General features: G+C 43.3%; 1 protein-coding gene across 3 annotated transcripts in view; it reads left to right on the forward strand.

Moving 5' to 3' along the window:
• Positions 1–15,159, forward strand: part of Osmr (oncostatin M receptor) — a 38,003-nt gene that overhangs the window by 5,660 nt on the left and 17,184 nt on the right. For all 3 annotated transcript variants that reach the window (XM_048368304.1, XM_048368305.1, XM_048368306.1), the window contains exons 2-7: positions 674–752; positions 2,683–2,855; positions 6,837–7,008; positions 8,831–9,106; positions 10,230–10,365; positions 10,905–11,056. In XM_048368304.1, the coding sequence (XP_048224261.1) occupies positions 680–752; positions 2,683–2,855; positions 6,837–7,008; positions 8,831–9,106; positions 10,230–10,365; positions 10,905–11,056 (982 nt within the window). In that variant the 5' untranslated portion in view covers positions 674–679. The remainder of the gene's footprint in view (positions 1–673; positions 753–2,682; positions 2,856–6,836; positions 7,009–8,830; positions 9,107–10,229; positions 10,366–10,904; positions 11,057–15,159) is intronic.

The raw sequence follows: 15,159 nt of genomic DNA on the forward strand, positions 1-15,159 counted from the left end.
GTTGAGCAATGAAAACTGGACTGTCTCCTGACAAAATAGGTTTACTCTTCTAGATTGGATTTTAATGAGGGAGGTGGAGGAGGATGGCAGTGGTCCCAATCACTACATCGAGAAATTAAATTTATATCTTGGCTTTGTTCTCATTCTAAGCAGAGACCTTTTTTTTTTCACATTTTCTGCTTATTTCAAAGCTTCACTCTTCCCTACCAACTTTTGTTTGGTTTGAAGGAACCGGTGGATCAGTTAGCTAATGCCGCCAAGCCTCGGTGGCGTACAGCAGTACGGGTACATGTTCATAGTACTACACCAGAGATCAGGGGCTGCTGGCCAACTTTGGCCAGCTGAAAGCTGAAGTAGACTGATCCATGAGAGCTCCAGGCTCCAGTATGGTAGCCCAGAAAGGCTCTCTCCCTGTCAAATGGGGAGGGGAAAAGAACAAACAGAAACACACCGTCTCCTAAGGACTAGGCATCTAACTGGCACACTGTAAACGGTGCCTCCTAAGAAACCCAAGACAGATAAATGTACCCTTCCTTCCAAGTCATGTAACACATGATATGGATACAGGGAGGAAAGAAGAATGATGCCAACCAGCTACCACAATTGACTCCAAGAAACATGTAGGGATTGAAATTAAGTAATTTTCTCCTTCTTTGTACTTAATCTTTTACAGGAAACCATGGCCTCCTTTTCTGTCCTTCAGGCCACATTGCTGTTAGCATTGTTGTCCTTGAGCACTTACCAGACTGAAGGTAAGATGTAGAAACAGCAGTTTTAAAAAAAAATCCCATAGAGAAAAGGTGAGGTAATTGGTGATTTGGAGAAAAGGTAAGCAATTTCCCTTTACTTTGGGACTGATTTGGAGTTGTTGAGTAGCTTGAATGAGGAGATGTGTTGATCTCTCAAAGCCATGGCTGACTTGGCTTGGCCTCCATCCTTCTGGTGATGTATTTCAATAAGCCATTCATGGTCGATGCATTGCTCACTAGTGTGGTTGTGAATGGATTCAATCCCATGGATGGAACATCTTGATCAATGTACTTGACCAAGGCCTGTGCTGAGAGGCCTTGTTGGATAAAGCCAGGAAATATACTAGACTGGTTTGGGCTGCTGGGCTAGAATGTGGGTCAGCCACATTCACTGAGAAGCTGTGACGTTTGTAATAGGCGGGGGAATGCAATGGAAGGCTGTGAACCTACAGAAACTCTCCAGTCTCAAATGTTGACATGCAACTTGTCGTTGAAGAGGTATTTTCACTTAGCTATTTCCCAAGGCAGAATTTTGAGATAAACCAACTTCATAAATAGGAACTCAACACCTCTCAAATGTTTGTGGATCCTTCGAATATAACTTCAAGCCTATTAGATTTGAAAACATTTCCATTGGGTCATAAAATTTTATTGGATTCATCTACATTTTACAAAGCTTTGCATTGTGCAAAGCTTGCCGTGCTTGCTTTGGGATAAAGAATGTAAATTTGTATGCTCACCCACACTATTCCTGGCCTTTGACTCAGGAAAATGATGTTTGTAGGGAATATGTATAGACTTTTTCATCATCTTTTAGAAGCTTTATAAAAGCAGATTTTGTTTTGCTTATCTCAGTTCTCGGACTGATTCTTTTTTATATCTGGATTTATTTTGACTTCCGGGCATATGGAAGTATGGCATACTACTCCTTAAAAATCATCATGAATTTCTTCCATAATTTAAAGCTGAAAGGGAGACCGGGCTTTCACTATGACATGTCTGCTTCTCATTCAGCCTCTTGCCTGCTGAGGTCCAAGCACATGGCCACTGGGTGAATGGCTCGCTTGCATGTGGGAGTATGTTAGCCTGCCCAGAGCCACGACTCTGCCACCTTTGGGCAGTTGTGAATGTACTCTGCAAACATTCGGGGATAAATATTTGTTGAATCCTTGGTTTCAGCTCTTTGGCATGTAGTCCTAGAAGTGGAGCTTCTGGATCAGACCATAATTCTGTTTAGCTTTTTGAAGAAATTCCAAAATGTTTGCCACTGCACTAAGCAACTTTAATTCTCAGTAGCAGTACACAAGTGGCAAACTTTTCCACATTCCTGCTAACATGTATCACTTCCATATTTTTACTATTGTTATTAAAACTTTACTATGCGTGTGAAGTGGTATCTCACTATGGTTTTGATTTGCATTTTCTTAATAACTAGTGATATTGAGTATCTTTTCATGTGCCCTTTTTATATCTTCTTTGGAGACATGCCCATTCAAGGAATATACCCATTCTTTTTGGAGAGGGGAGGCTTGAACTCAGGCCCTGGGCACTGTCCCTGAGAGTCTTTTTGTTTTGTTTTACTCAAGGCTAGCTGTACTAACTCTTGGGCTACAACTCCATTTATAGCTGTATGGTAGCTAGTTGGAGACAAAAGTTTCACTGTCTTTTTATTTTTTGTCCTGGCTAGCTTTGAATTATGATCCTCATGTCTCTGCCTCTTTGAGTAACTAGGATTACAGGCATGAACCATTGGTGCTTCCTACACTCATTCTTAAACTGAGTACTTGAGTTATGCCCTCAGCATTCTTTGCTTTAGGTATATACAGTTTTTCCTAAGGTAATTCAATAGCAGGTAATACCTGCTATTCAGATAACAGCATTATCCAGCCATGACCTAAAAATTGTTATTTCATACCTCTTTTTGTTCTTTCAGTCTTGGCTAAATTTCACCCACTGGCTCCTGCATCACTAAGAATTTCCTTCAATTCTGCACTTCAGCGTCTGTACTTACAATGGACTGTCCAAAACTTTCCTCATCACCAGGAACTGAAAATGATATTTCCGATAGAAATCAGTAGAATTAGAACATCCAATATCATCTGGGTGGTAAGTATGATTTTTTTGAAGGGAGCTTAATGTTCTTAAAATCCTTTTCTGATGCCCTGATTTGTCCTTTAGTCCAGCAATTTTTGTTCCCTTGTGCAAGAGAATTTCATTTGACATGTCCAAAATACATATACAGTGTACCTCGATCATACCTTCCATTACTCTTTCTCTTTTCTAAAATCAATCTTTGAACAAGCTTTGTTGTTCCATGTGGATCCTATTCATTCTCCTTTACTCTTAATTTCCCTTCTATAACATATAAGACCATGCATAGCACAGAAAGCTTGTTGTGTGGCTCTAGGTGAGAGAGGCAGGAAACAACCATCATCCTTTACCTCTTCCTGGGTCAGAGAAGATGGGTAGCTACATGCAGTCTCCCAGGGCCATCAGTGGCCCCATGTCTCACAGCACCGCTGCTGCTACGAGAAGTCACTGTGCTAGAAATTGGGAAGAGCCATAAGATTCTCCTCCAGCTGGGCACTGTGGCTTATGCCTACAATCCTAGCTAGGTGGAAAGTAGAGATTGAGAGAATCCATGGTTTGAGGCTAACCTGGGCAAAACATTCATGAAATTCCATCTCAAACAATAAAAAGGTAGATGTGATTATGTATGCCTTTCATCCCAGTTATATAGTAAGAGTAAATAGATTGTGGTCAGTACCACCCCGGGGAAGGGGGTCGGGAGGGGGTGGAATACAATGCTTCATCTCAAAAATAACCTAAATGGGGCTGGTAATATGGCCTAGTGGCAAGAGTGCTTGCCTTGTATACATGAAGCCCTGGGTTCGATTCCCCAGCACCACATATATGGAAAACGGCTAGAAGGGGCGCTGTGGCTCAGGTGGCAGAGTGCTAGTCTTGAGCGGGAAGAAGCCAAGGTCGGTGCTCAGGCCCTGAGTCCAAGGTCCAGGACTGGCCAAAACAAAAAACAAAAACCAAAAAAAACCCTAAATCAAAAAGGCTGAATGCATAGCTCACGTGGCAGAGCACCTGCCTAGCAAGAATAAGGGCCTGAGTTCAAACTCCAACACTCTCCTCCCTGCTAAGAAAATCCTTCTCCAGTGAAGGAGGAAAGAGGCCTTTGAGAGAGCCCAGTACTCTTCTTTCCATTGGCGTTTTTTCTGCAGTGCGAGCCAGGCAGGGCATCTTATGCTGAAATAGCGCTGTCTCAGAACATTTTCTTTTCAAAGAAGTCAGAGGAAAAGCATCTCCACCAGAGAGGTTATAACTGAGCCAGGGCACTTCCGGTACAGAGCTGACCTATCATTTTCCTGCTGACAGCTATGCTGTATGGTTCTTCCCTGGGCCAAACATCTGCCCTCCCTTCCTGCACTTTCTGAATGGTTTGTCAGTGGCAGGGAGAAAGCAGAGGAGCAGCTCAAGTTTGGAAGGAGGCCTAGAGCATGAGTCAGCTTAGAGCCACTGCTCACTCCTCACTGATGAATCAGTGACCTTATTTATACTATTGTGGTCTCATGGGAGTCAATTTTTGTGATTCACCAAAGGATGAGACTGAAAGGGCCAAGATAAACTAGCCTAATAGAGCCTAAAGACAACTCTTTGCATCACATTTTTAATTGCTGAATTTATGTATTCCAATTGTTATCTCTTAGATATGCAAAGCTGTAACTGCCACGAAGCATAGATTCACATTAGACAAAATCTGTACAGAATATGTATGAGAAACATAACTTATTACATGTTCACAAACTTACTAAATTATTCCGCTTGGAGTATTAGACCATAGGATCAGGCAAAGCATTGGGCAGCCAAGGGGATTTCAGTACCGGGCTCCAGCAGGAATGAAGGACAAACACGCGGGGAAAAATCCTTAGTGTGTGTATTGGTGGGGCCGGGGGATGCAGTCAGTCATTGGTGAGCTGCTACAGGGTGGGGTTAGGCTTGACTAACCTGAAAGGAGCCATAACCTGAAAGGAAATTTGTGCGTGTGTGCATGAGTGCCTGCATGCTAATCCTAGGGTTTAAACTCAGGGCCTGGGCAGTGTCCTTGAGCTTTTGTGCTCAAGGTTAGCATCCTACACCTGAGCCTCAACTCTATTCCCGGCATTTTTGTTAGTTAACTACGGATAAGAGTCTCGTGGGCTTTCCTGCTGGTTTCAAGTAGCAATCCTCAGAACTCAGCCTCCTGCGTAGCTAGGATTATAGGTATGACATACCCTGCCCAGCTATAAAAGGGAAGTGGAAGTGGAAATTGGAAGGTGGAGATGAGAGAGTGTGATGAGAGGCCAAGAGAGAGGGGCCTGAGGAGCCGCTGGGCCTGAGGGGAGCTCTGAGCACACAGGGACAGCCTAGGAAGGCAAGTATGGGGTCAGACCACACAGGACCATAGGAGTATGTTCAAGGTTTATTGTTGTTGTTTAATCCCAAGGGCAGTAAGAAGGACAAAGTAAAAAGATGTGATTTGGAATTTTGAAAAGCCCACTCTGCTGCAGAGCAGAAAGCAGCCAGGGCACCTGGGAAAGAGTAGTGTGGTGGTAGCAAGAGGGTGGGAGGTTTGGGCAGAGCAGAGATGGAGGAGGTAAGGGGCTCAGTTTGTGAGATGTGGAAGGTAAAAATCAGTGTGTGACCGATCGGCAGTCTAGAGGCAGCTTCTGGTACAGATGTAGATTTCTTTTTTCTGCAGTACTGGAGTTTGAACTCAGGGCTGGGAGCTCACTTGGCTAATACCCTACCACTTGAGCCACATCTCCAGTCAGTTCTAGTTTTCTTTTCTTTTCATTTTGCTGTTTGGCTTTTGCATTTTGGTGCTAAAATGTCTTGGTAAAATGTTTCAGGACTGCACATGTTACAAATAGTGAAAACAGAATATATCAGGACCTCTACACTTGTAGATAAAAAGTATACTTTGTGATCTAAGAATAATGTAACGTAATAAAATAGAAAACTTTCAAAACTCACAGTCTGTACCTGATTGGACTAGGGTGTTCTCATTCCAAGGCACTATGAATTCCACCAAATGTATACTTTAAGGTCAGCTACCTTAAGCTGACACAGCAAGGAAGGCCTCAGAATGGCTACCTCTAGTGATGGAAGAGGGAAGAAGAGAAAAAGAATGGAGAGAAGAGAAGTGGAGAGAAAAGGATAGGAAAAGAAGGGAAGGGAAAGAAAAAAAAGGAAATAAGGGAGGATGGCAGGAGAAGAGAAAAGAAAGGAGGGGAAGGGAAAGGAAGGAAAAGAAAGAAAAAGAAAGGAAAGGAAGAGACAGGAAAAGAAAAAAAAAGATTGGTTTGTGAAGAAGGCTGGGTAGGACCTAGGACTCAAGAATGGAACTAAGTCCTAATGTAGAAGAAAGCCAGGAGCATTGTGTGAACCAACAGTGAGAGTTAAAAGCATAGTTATATCACAAAAGTACAGACAACTGCATCCAGGATCATTGTAAGTCATCCTGTGATGTTAATATCTCTAGGGCTCAAAAGAATCTAAGTGGTGTCTGTGTGCCCCCCCCCCCATCTCTGAAAAGACAAGGGACAGAAAAAAAAATGAGGGAGACATGGAGAGCCAACTGTAGGCTTGTTCTAGTCCAATGACAGACAATAAAAACATGGGTAAATAAATAAATAAACTATCTATCTTGGTTATCCTTTTAAAGCGTCATTCAATGTTCTACTTTTCAAGAATTTTCTTAGCAGGTTTCAGAAACTACCCCTGTGAATACTTCCTGTCTCTAATCTTTCCCCCAAGGCTTGAGTGGCTCCTGATTGCTCCCTGCTTGTCCCGTGTGTTGGGGGGGGGGGGGTGTCCCTGGAATTGAGGAGCAAAGGAGGTGAAGGTAGAGTTTTCAAGAGGCAGGAAACCATCTCTGATTCACTGCTGCGACATCATCACACTGGGGCCTGAGTGGTTAGGAATGAACTGCACTAGAGCTGAAATGGGGCAGAAATGTGTGCTTTTGGAAAGTGGAGTTAAGCTGTCTTGCGGGTTAAGACGCCCATATGTTTTGACAATGTCCTTTCTGCTTAGGGGAATTACAGCACCACGGTGAAGTGGAACCACGTCATCCACTGGGGATGGGAATCCGAGCTGCCTTTAGAGTGCGCCACACACTTCGTGAGAATAAAGAGTATAGTGGACGATGCCAGGTTCCCCGAGCTGAGCTCCCGGAGCGAGTGGAGTTCGTGGAACGAAGTTCGCGGTAAGAAGCAGAGTGAGGATAAGAGGTTTTTAGGCTTGCTGTTTAATTCTACATAGGAAGCAGTCGTCAAGTCATGGAAGTTCCCTCTGAGGAATCTTGCCTCACACTGGCAGTAAGAAGTGTGCGTGTAGCCGGCACCAGTGACTCACATCTGTCATCCTAGCTCTTCAGGAGGCCAAGATCTGAGGATCATGGTTCAAGGCCAGCCCTGGCAGTACAGTCCATGAGACTCATCTCCAATTAATCACCAGACAACTGGATGTGGCACTGTAGCTCAAAGTGGTAGAGTACCAGCCTTGAGCAAAAGAGCTCAGGGACAGCGCCTAAGCCTTGAATTCAAGCCCCACAACACGCACACACACACAAAAAGTGTGGCATGAGTGTGAAATTTGCCACATGGAGATGGACATCTAGTTTTTATCTTTTAACTTGAGCTAATTAGAACATTAGAACACTGAGCTAATTAGGAAGTATATGGCCTAGTGGCAAGAGTGCTTGCTTAGTGATTATTTTCTCATTGTAATGATAAAATACCTTACATGAACACATTTAAGGCTGAAGGATTTATTTTGGTTCGTAGTATCAGAACTTTTACTCCCTGGTTACTTGGTTTCCCTGCGTTTGGGCAGAATATCCTGGTGGCAGCGGAGAGCTCAGCTCTTGGCGCAACCAGCACGGTGTAGTCCATTCAAGATGGAAATCATGAACAGGCCAGACAAAGCCGTGGGAGCAAGACTTCCCTGGGGCTTGTGCCTGGGCCCACGGGAGGCAGTTCACTCGAGTGTTCCTGCTCTGGCCTCCTGCAGAGGAGAGGGGGGCTGCTCACCTCCACAAAGGGGGCAGGCTGCCTGCTGCCCACACAATCTTTCTGCATGGCTCTGCTAGTCCGCACATGCGTGCTGGGTCAGTCTGGCCACTGAGGCTATGAGGTTGCGGGGAGCTGGAATGAAGACTTCCGGGGTGGCTGGGGAGACCTGCAGAGCAGTTACAGCGGCAATTGGAGCATTCATGGCTGCCGAGGCACCATGGCCGCTTCCCAGGTGGCCCTGGCAGCGAGCAGAAGCTGTGGCAGTCAATGGCAGCGTGTAGAGCAGTCTCTGGGGTCGTGACACCATGGTAGGGCAGCTGAAGCGGCCCCTGGGGAATCTTGCTTGGCTGCAGAAAGAAGCATGAGGTAAAGAGATGCCAGCGCTTGTGGCTATCTTCCCAGATCCCTGCCCCCGTCACCCTCTGCACTCTGTGGGGCAGTGGCTACTGGCGCCTGGCTTCCGAAGTAGATGGCTGTCAGCCCAACAACCCAGCCATGACACCTGCTCCGTTGGCCCCAGGCAGCTTTGACTCTGGGAGAAAACCAACAAAGGAGCTGCCAAAAGACAGAAAGGAAAATGCCACCTAAAAAGCAGAAAACACACTTTGGGGAAGGCTCGAGCCCTTTGATTCTATCTCGGCTAGATTATGAAGGTACATATGGCTAGGGAGTTGAACCAGCCTAGTAGATAGACCTCCTGTGCCTTCTGTCCCCCCCTCATATAAGGTAAGAGCTGATGGGAGATGAACAAACGCTTCACCCAGGGCCGCCAATAGGCAGGGCCCCTACTAACACCAAGAGAGGAATCACCATAATAATGGTGATGATGCTGTCTTTGGCAGAGGCAGTGATAATCCATATCACTGTAAGAGCAATAGTGTTTTTCACACACCAAAGAAAGGGTATAGGCTTGGTGTGGAAGTTCAAGCTACTTTTTCAGGATGAAATGAGGGTGAGATGAATTCAGAGGGAGATTCTAACCCAACTTATTATTTTTTCTATTTTGTCATGCAGCCCAAAATCCTCTTGAACCTAATGCATTGTTGGTATTCCCTAAAAAGAAACTGGTGGAAGAGGGCGCCAATGTCACTATTTGCTCTATTTTTGGAAGCAATCTAAAAGATATATTCTGTAAGTTGGAAGATGAACAGATTCATGGAGAGCAACTTGACTCACATACACTGACATTCCAGTTGAGTAATGTTCCTTTTATTAGAATTCAAGGGACGAATTTCTACTGCATTGATAATTCAACAGATATTCACAATGGCACTGTGCTTTCTGTCTCAAGTAAGTATGCAAAATTTGTCTTCTCCTCAAATCATTTCTGATGGAATATGCTGAATCTGCTTTACCCAAAGACAAGTAAACATTTCCACACATGGTCTTCATTTCCTATTGTTTTTCAAGTCTTTTAAGGAGAGGTTCTGAAAGCAGTATCCTGAAGCAATACTTCCAGGACTTCCTGTGTTTTCTTGCCCTGTCAGTTTCATTGCTAGAAACTGACCTGATTAAAGGAGAGAAAGTTCAGGTCATGACATGACCATGAAGAAAATATCCTGCTTTCTTCTGCCATGTGGAAATTCTCTCAAGATCATACATGGAGGAGAAGGGCTCACAGAAAGCCAACCACAGAAAGGCAGCCTGAGTAGTGGCCTGGGTTCAAATCTTCCCCTGGCTAGGCCCAATTTCCGTCTCTATGAAATAAGGACTATGGTGATCATGAGGACCAATGAACATAGACAGTGCCTGGCACAGGGCTGGCTGCAGGCCGCTGAAATTCAGCAAATGGTGACATTGCTGTTCATTCCTGCGGAAAATCAGTTCCATGGTGGTGCCAGTGGAGTAGGACCATGTTGGTTTTTCCTGTAGGCCTCCATTCAGCAGCCCTCTGTGTTCCATCTTCTATTCCCGTAGACAACAGCTGTGACATCTCCCTGCCTCTGTGGTCCTTGCAGTCTCCTGAATGCTTAGTTCATCTGTAACCAACCCTTAGCAAGGCCCCTGAGAACCACAGTGCTCTTCCTTGCAGCTTTCTCCTCCCAGCTGTGGACTTTTGCCAGTTCACAAAGTCTAACTGACTTTCTGGCTTCCCCTGGGCTTTCTGTGAGTCACAGCACCCAAAATAAAGCATTGACATCTGTTCTCAAGGAAACACAATGCCCATCAGTTGTACTGTGTGTCCCCATCACACCCGGAAAATCACCAGGGAGTGCAGAAAGAGGGAACACATTGAGAGAGCTCCTGAAATGTGACTTTCTGAAGTGAGTGATCTTCTGGCTCCCTTGGCAGGCCCTTCTTGTTTGAGATGACTCTCTTGGCTTAGGATTTCATCCTTTCCCATCTGATGTATCTTCTAGTAAAGGGGCTTCATCAGGTCTTTCATCTCTTCTCTTTTTCTTTTTCTCCACAGAAGTTCTTGAAGAGCCCAAGAATTTTTCTTGTGAGACCCGAGACTTCAAGACTTTGAGTTGTACATGGAATCCTGGGGTGGACACTGGTTTGGCTTGGTCTATGCAACCTTCCCAAACCTACATTTTATTTGAATCGTAAGCTACTTGTGCCTTCCTTATTCACAGCAGAATCTGTCTATGATACGTGTGACAACATGACCAAAGTTACACTTAGATGTTGCAAAAAAACCCAACAAACTTGTGTGGCTATTTTCAAACAATCTGCTGGGATCAGGGGGAAATCTTGAGGTGATCATACGTTATATAATATTTACTACATTCTTTTAAAGAAAGCATGTCACAAAAATAAAAAGAGAGTTAATAATGTATCTGTATGGAAAAATACTCTTTCATCTGATGATCTGGCTCTAAATGGTTTTTCTGGTTTTTAAAGAATATTCCAAGTAGTCTAAATGGTGTTTTTACTAGCCACAAGTGGGAGTCAGCAATTCACTGTGAACACATTTAATCACATCTAGCAAATTCATTGACAAATATTTTATAGTACTAGTATTTGTTGATGATTGAGAGAAGAGTGTATGGGATTCATTTTGAACATCCCCAAAGAATAAGCATACATTTGTGGCTGTGACAGAAATATAGACTAACTCTTTTGTTTTGTGTACTTTTTAAAGGTTTTCTGGGGAAAAGAAATATTGTGAGCACGAGAAGTTATGCAATTGGAAAATCAGTCAAGAATTGCAAGAAACATATAACTTCACCCTTGTAGCCAAAAATCTCCTAAGGAACAGGAGTGTCAATAGTCTTTTTAATCTGACTCATCGAGGTAAGACTTCGCTTGTTAGCAGCACACAGCAGCCATTAACTTAACTTGAACTTACTCTGCATTCAGTGAATGTGCTGGAGAAATTTTCTCAATTCACAGCTCAACTGGAAATTATACTTTCACCCAATGCTCATTCCACAATTAATATCACGAGTGTGTGTATTCATTATTCTTTGTTTGCATAATGTCTCCAGCACCAAAGAACTTGCAACCAACTTCAAAACTAGGACTCTGACAAGAACTTGTCTCACGTTCTATTCCACAGTCTTCCAACGCTTCCCTTCCACTAAGATCATTGCCATCTTCCTTATTATGGTGACTAAAAAGCAGGAGACCTAGTCTAGCTCTGGTGACTCACACCTGTAACTTTAGTACTCAGGAGGCTGAGATCTGAAGATCACAGTTCAAAGCTAGCCCAGCAGACAACTCAGAGAGACTCTTATCTCCAATTAACCAACAAAAAACTGGAAATGGAGGTGTGGCTCAAGTGATAGAACACCAGCCTAAGTGAAAGAGCTAAGTTAGGAGGCCCTGAGTTTGGGACATACAAAATAACGCAACAAAATTTGATATTGTGATGCTCTCCTACTAACGAAGTATATGTGATACTATCTCTAATCCATTAATTATCCATGCTTTTAAGTTTTCCAAAAGGAAGAAATGATCTTTTTTATATTAATTTCTGTCAGAATTTCACTGAACCAGAGAAGATTTTGATGTAATATGCGTACATTGGACTTTGTTGAGATATATTTGTATGGTCTTATGCCTGGCTGTCAGTATTTGGTGTGTGGATTAGAAGCATTTACCACCCAGGGTACTGGGGAAGTGCAGGGTTGCACTGATGTATTGTATCATGATACGATGTTCTATGCATGTATTAAGTATTTTCTTATGTTGTTCAGATCTTTTATATCTTTGACTTTGCTGATTAGTCTATGAATAAGAGGGCCAGGTTGAATTAAAATTACCCTTAGACTTTTATATGTTTTTATTTACACATTTTGACGTTATTTTTATAAGGTTTGAAGTTTCAAATTGTTGCATCTTCTTTTGGAGGTACTTCTGGGGTTTAACTCAGGCCGTTCACTCAGCTTGCTTGCTCAGCTGGTGCTCTACTACTTGAGTCATTCTCCAGTGCTGACTTTTTACTTGTTAGCTGGAGATGAAGTCTCTTGGACTTTTCTGCCTGGTTTGACTTATAATTCTTCTGATCTGACTTCAGCCTCCGGAGTATCTTGGTTTTTGTTTTTATTTTTGGCCAATCCTGGGGCTTGGACTCAGGGCCTGAGCACTGTCCCTGACTTCTTTTTGCTCAAGGCTAGCACTCTACTTCTTAAGCCACGGCGCCACTTCTGGCTTTTTCTGTATATGTGGTGCTGAGGAACCGAACTCAGGGCTTCATGCAGGCTAGGCAAGCACTCTGCCACTAGGCCATATTCCCAGCCCAGTATCTTGTGTTATAGTCTTGAGCCCTCAGCATCCAGTCAGTTAAATCTTCTAATATTTAGACTTTCTAGATCTGTTTGTAAAAATCTTCTTTCTTTTGTTTACTTAATGTTCTTGGTGTATTTGATCTGATACCAATGCTACATGGCAATCTGCACACCACTTTGTTGTGCCGTTGCCATAGTTATGTAGCTTTGATGGTGCTTCATTATGTCAGCATATGTGCTTGAATTTCCCTGCAAATCTTGGGCCATGTTTTGTCAGGGCATAAACATCAGTGGAGCCTAACATTGCATTGCTGTCTTTTCAGCTCAAATCTAAGGCAGGGAATGATCTGATGATAGAGAACTACAGGTTTCAGAAAACCGTTCCTCTACCAAGCAGTCCTCAGGTCACGTTTTGTCCTCAGCCATAGCTCCATACCTCCTTCTCTCAACAAGCAGGATATGCAGGGGTGGCCGTCATGGCCATCACCACAGAGTGTAATTTGGTTGAGTGGGCATAATGTTCAGATCCAGTCTCAGTCAAAAGATGACCATCTAATAAGATGACTGCTACAGCTCATCATGCTGTATGTTTTGGGTTTGACAGAGTTATCAGTAAAGGGTTGCAAATCATTAGTCAGTATGCTTCTGAAATTTCTACATAGCCAGGGGATGAGCTCTAAAGTGTCTCTTTATAGAGATTCCACTGTGTTTGTGCATAGAGCAATGGGGCCTGATCTTAAATGCACAGTTCTATTTAATAATTGAGCTCAGTTGGGTGTGTCCAATTTCATTGGTGCAATTTGCAAGCCCTCAAATAAGAACAAGTGGGTCACACCACAGCATCACTTGTGGCATTATATCACAAAATGCTTTGTCTCCAGAGAGCTGTGCCCAATAGTAAGCAAAGATATACAGTTTAAGTGTATATGCCTGTAGTCCCAGACATGCAGAAGGCAGAGGTGAACTTGAGCCCAGCCTAGACAACATGTGAGACCTCATCTAAAAGGTAGGAAGGCAAGTAGGGAGAGAAGAAGAAAGGAAATGGAGGAGGGAAGGAAGGTAATGGGGAGAAAGACTCAAAACACAAGCCTCCCATTTTCACTGGGATTGCAGGGACGTGCTACCATGTCTACATCAAGATCTTTTTGGTTATTATGTGCTTGCTACCGATTTTCTTGTAGTTATCTCAGGTTAGGTTTTCCTGTGAACTTCTTAGATTTATGTCTTTCACCAAATGTGGGGAGGAGGTTTAAGTAAAGGTTTTAACATGTGTTTGAGTTTTCTTTTTATAATAATCTCAATTTTCCCAGAAGCGTTGTATATGCCTTTTAATAAAACAAACCTTTTTTTTTCCTGGCAGGGATTGTAGCTTATATTTTATAGGACCTGCATAGAAAGTTTGAGGTTCTAAGTTCGAACCCTAGTATTGACCAAAAAAAAGAAAAGAAATGTCATTTTCCTGCTGTAGTGCCACTCGATCATTTCTATCACTCTACACCTTTCATCTGCCATCATGTTGCCATTGAACCCTCAAGTGAGGTGTTAATTCTTTACTGTATTTTTTCAGATTTAAAATTTCTATCTTTTTTCTTTGCTGAGATGTTCTGGGTTTGCTTGTGGCTTTTGTTTTGCTTTTTCCATTTATTTGGAGCATTTCCTGATTTCCTGTTAAAACAGTTTTATATAACACTTGTGTAAAAAACCTTGATACTTTCACCCCCCAGATCACCCTCAGTCACTTTTTCACCAGCATTTGTTGTCTGTTTTTTCCCATTTCAACTGAGACTTTCCCGGTGGTTTGTATTTGGGATTTAATTCTAGATACTTTGCATCTTGTGTCATGAGATCTGGGTGTTTGGGAACACTGGAGGATATTGACAGTTTTATTTCAGTTGACCATTCACCTGGTTAGACATGGACCCCATTTCAACATGACTTTGTGAACCATGGTAGTGGAATTCAGAGCTGTGCAGTGCTTTTCAAAATCTGTGTGTCCTTTAGTGGCCAGTCTAGGGCTCAGCCAGTCGTCCGCCAAGTCTTGGGTATGTTCTGTAACATGAGATCCAGGTAAGCACAACTGGGAAATGAACATGGGAGCTAACAAGCAACTTCCTGTAGCCTCATTCCCAAGCTCCTTTCACTCCATGATTGCCTGCCTGTGGCTCCCATTCCCTGGAACCAGAATCCTTTTGATTCTCCAGCCAGAAACCTGGGACTCTACCCCACATGGCACTTACTTTCTCTGTTGTGTGCCCATTGAAGCCAAGTGTTGGGGGAGTGATGGAAAAGAAGAGAAAAGCCTTTGCCAGTTCTGTAGCATTTCCAGTTCTTGCTTCCAGTCTCTTTGTTGCTGCTTACTCTTAGTGTTCCCATTCTGGGAGTCACGTCCACTGCCTTCAGTGAATGGACAGAACAGACTGCACTTCATCCTGCCAATCACTGTACTCAGCGGAAGGGGCAGGACACACGGGGCTTCCTTTGTCCTTTTCACAATTGAATCCCATATAGGTGGGAGTTTTCAGATCTCCAATAGGTTCTCTTTTGATAGCTTCTATTTCTTGGCCACAATTGATCCCTTTTATTCATTTCAGCCGTGTTGAGCTTTATACTTTGTGGAGCTATTTTGATGCCATTGCCTGACAGTAGCACCCATAGGTAACATCTGGA

This window comes from Perognathus longimembris, chromosome 19 (assembly GCF_023159225.1).
Source record: "Perognathus longimembris pacificus isolate PPM17 chromosome 19, ASM2315922v1, whole genome shotgun sequence".
Taxonomy (NCBI): Eukaryota; Metazoa; Chordata; class Mammalia; order Rodentia; family Heteromyidae; genus Perognathus; species Perognathus longimembris.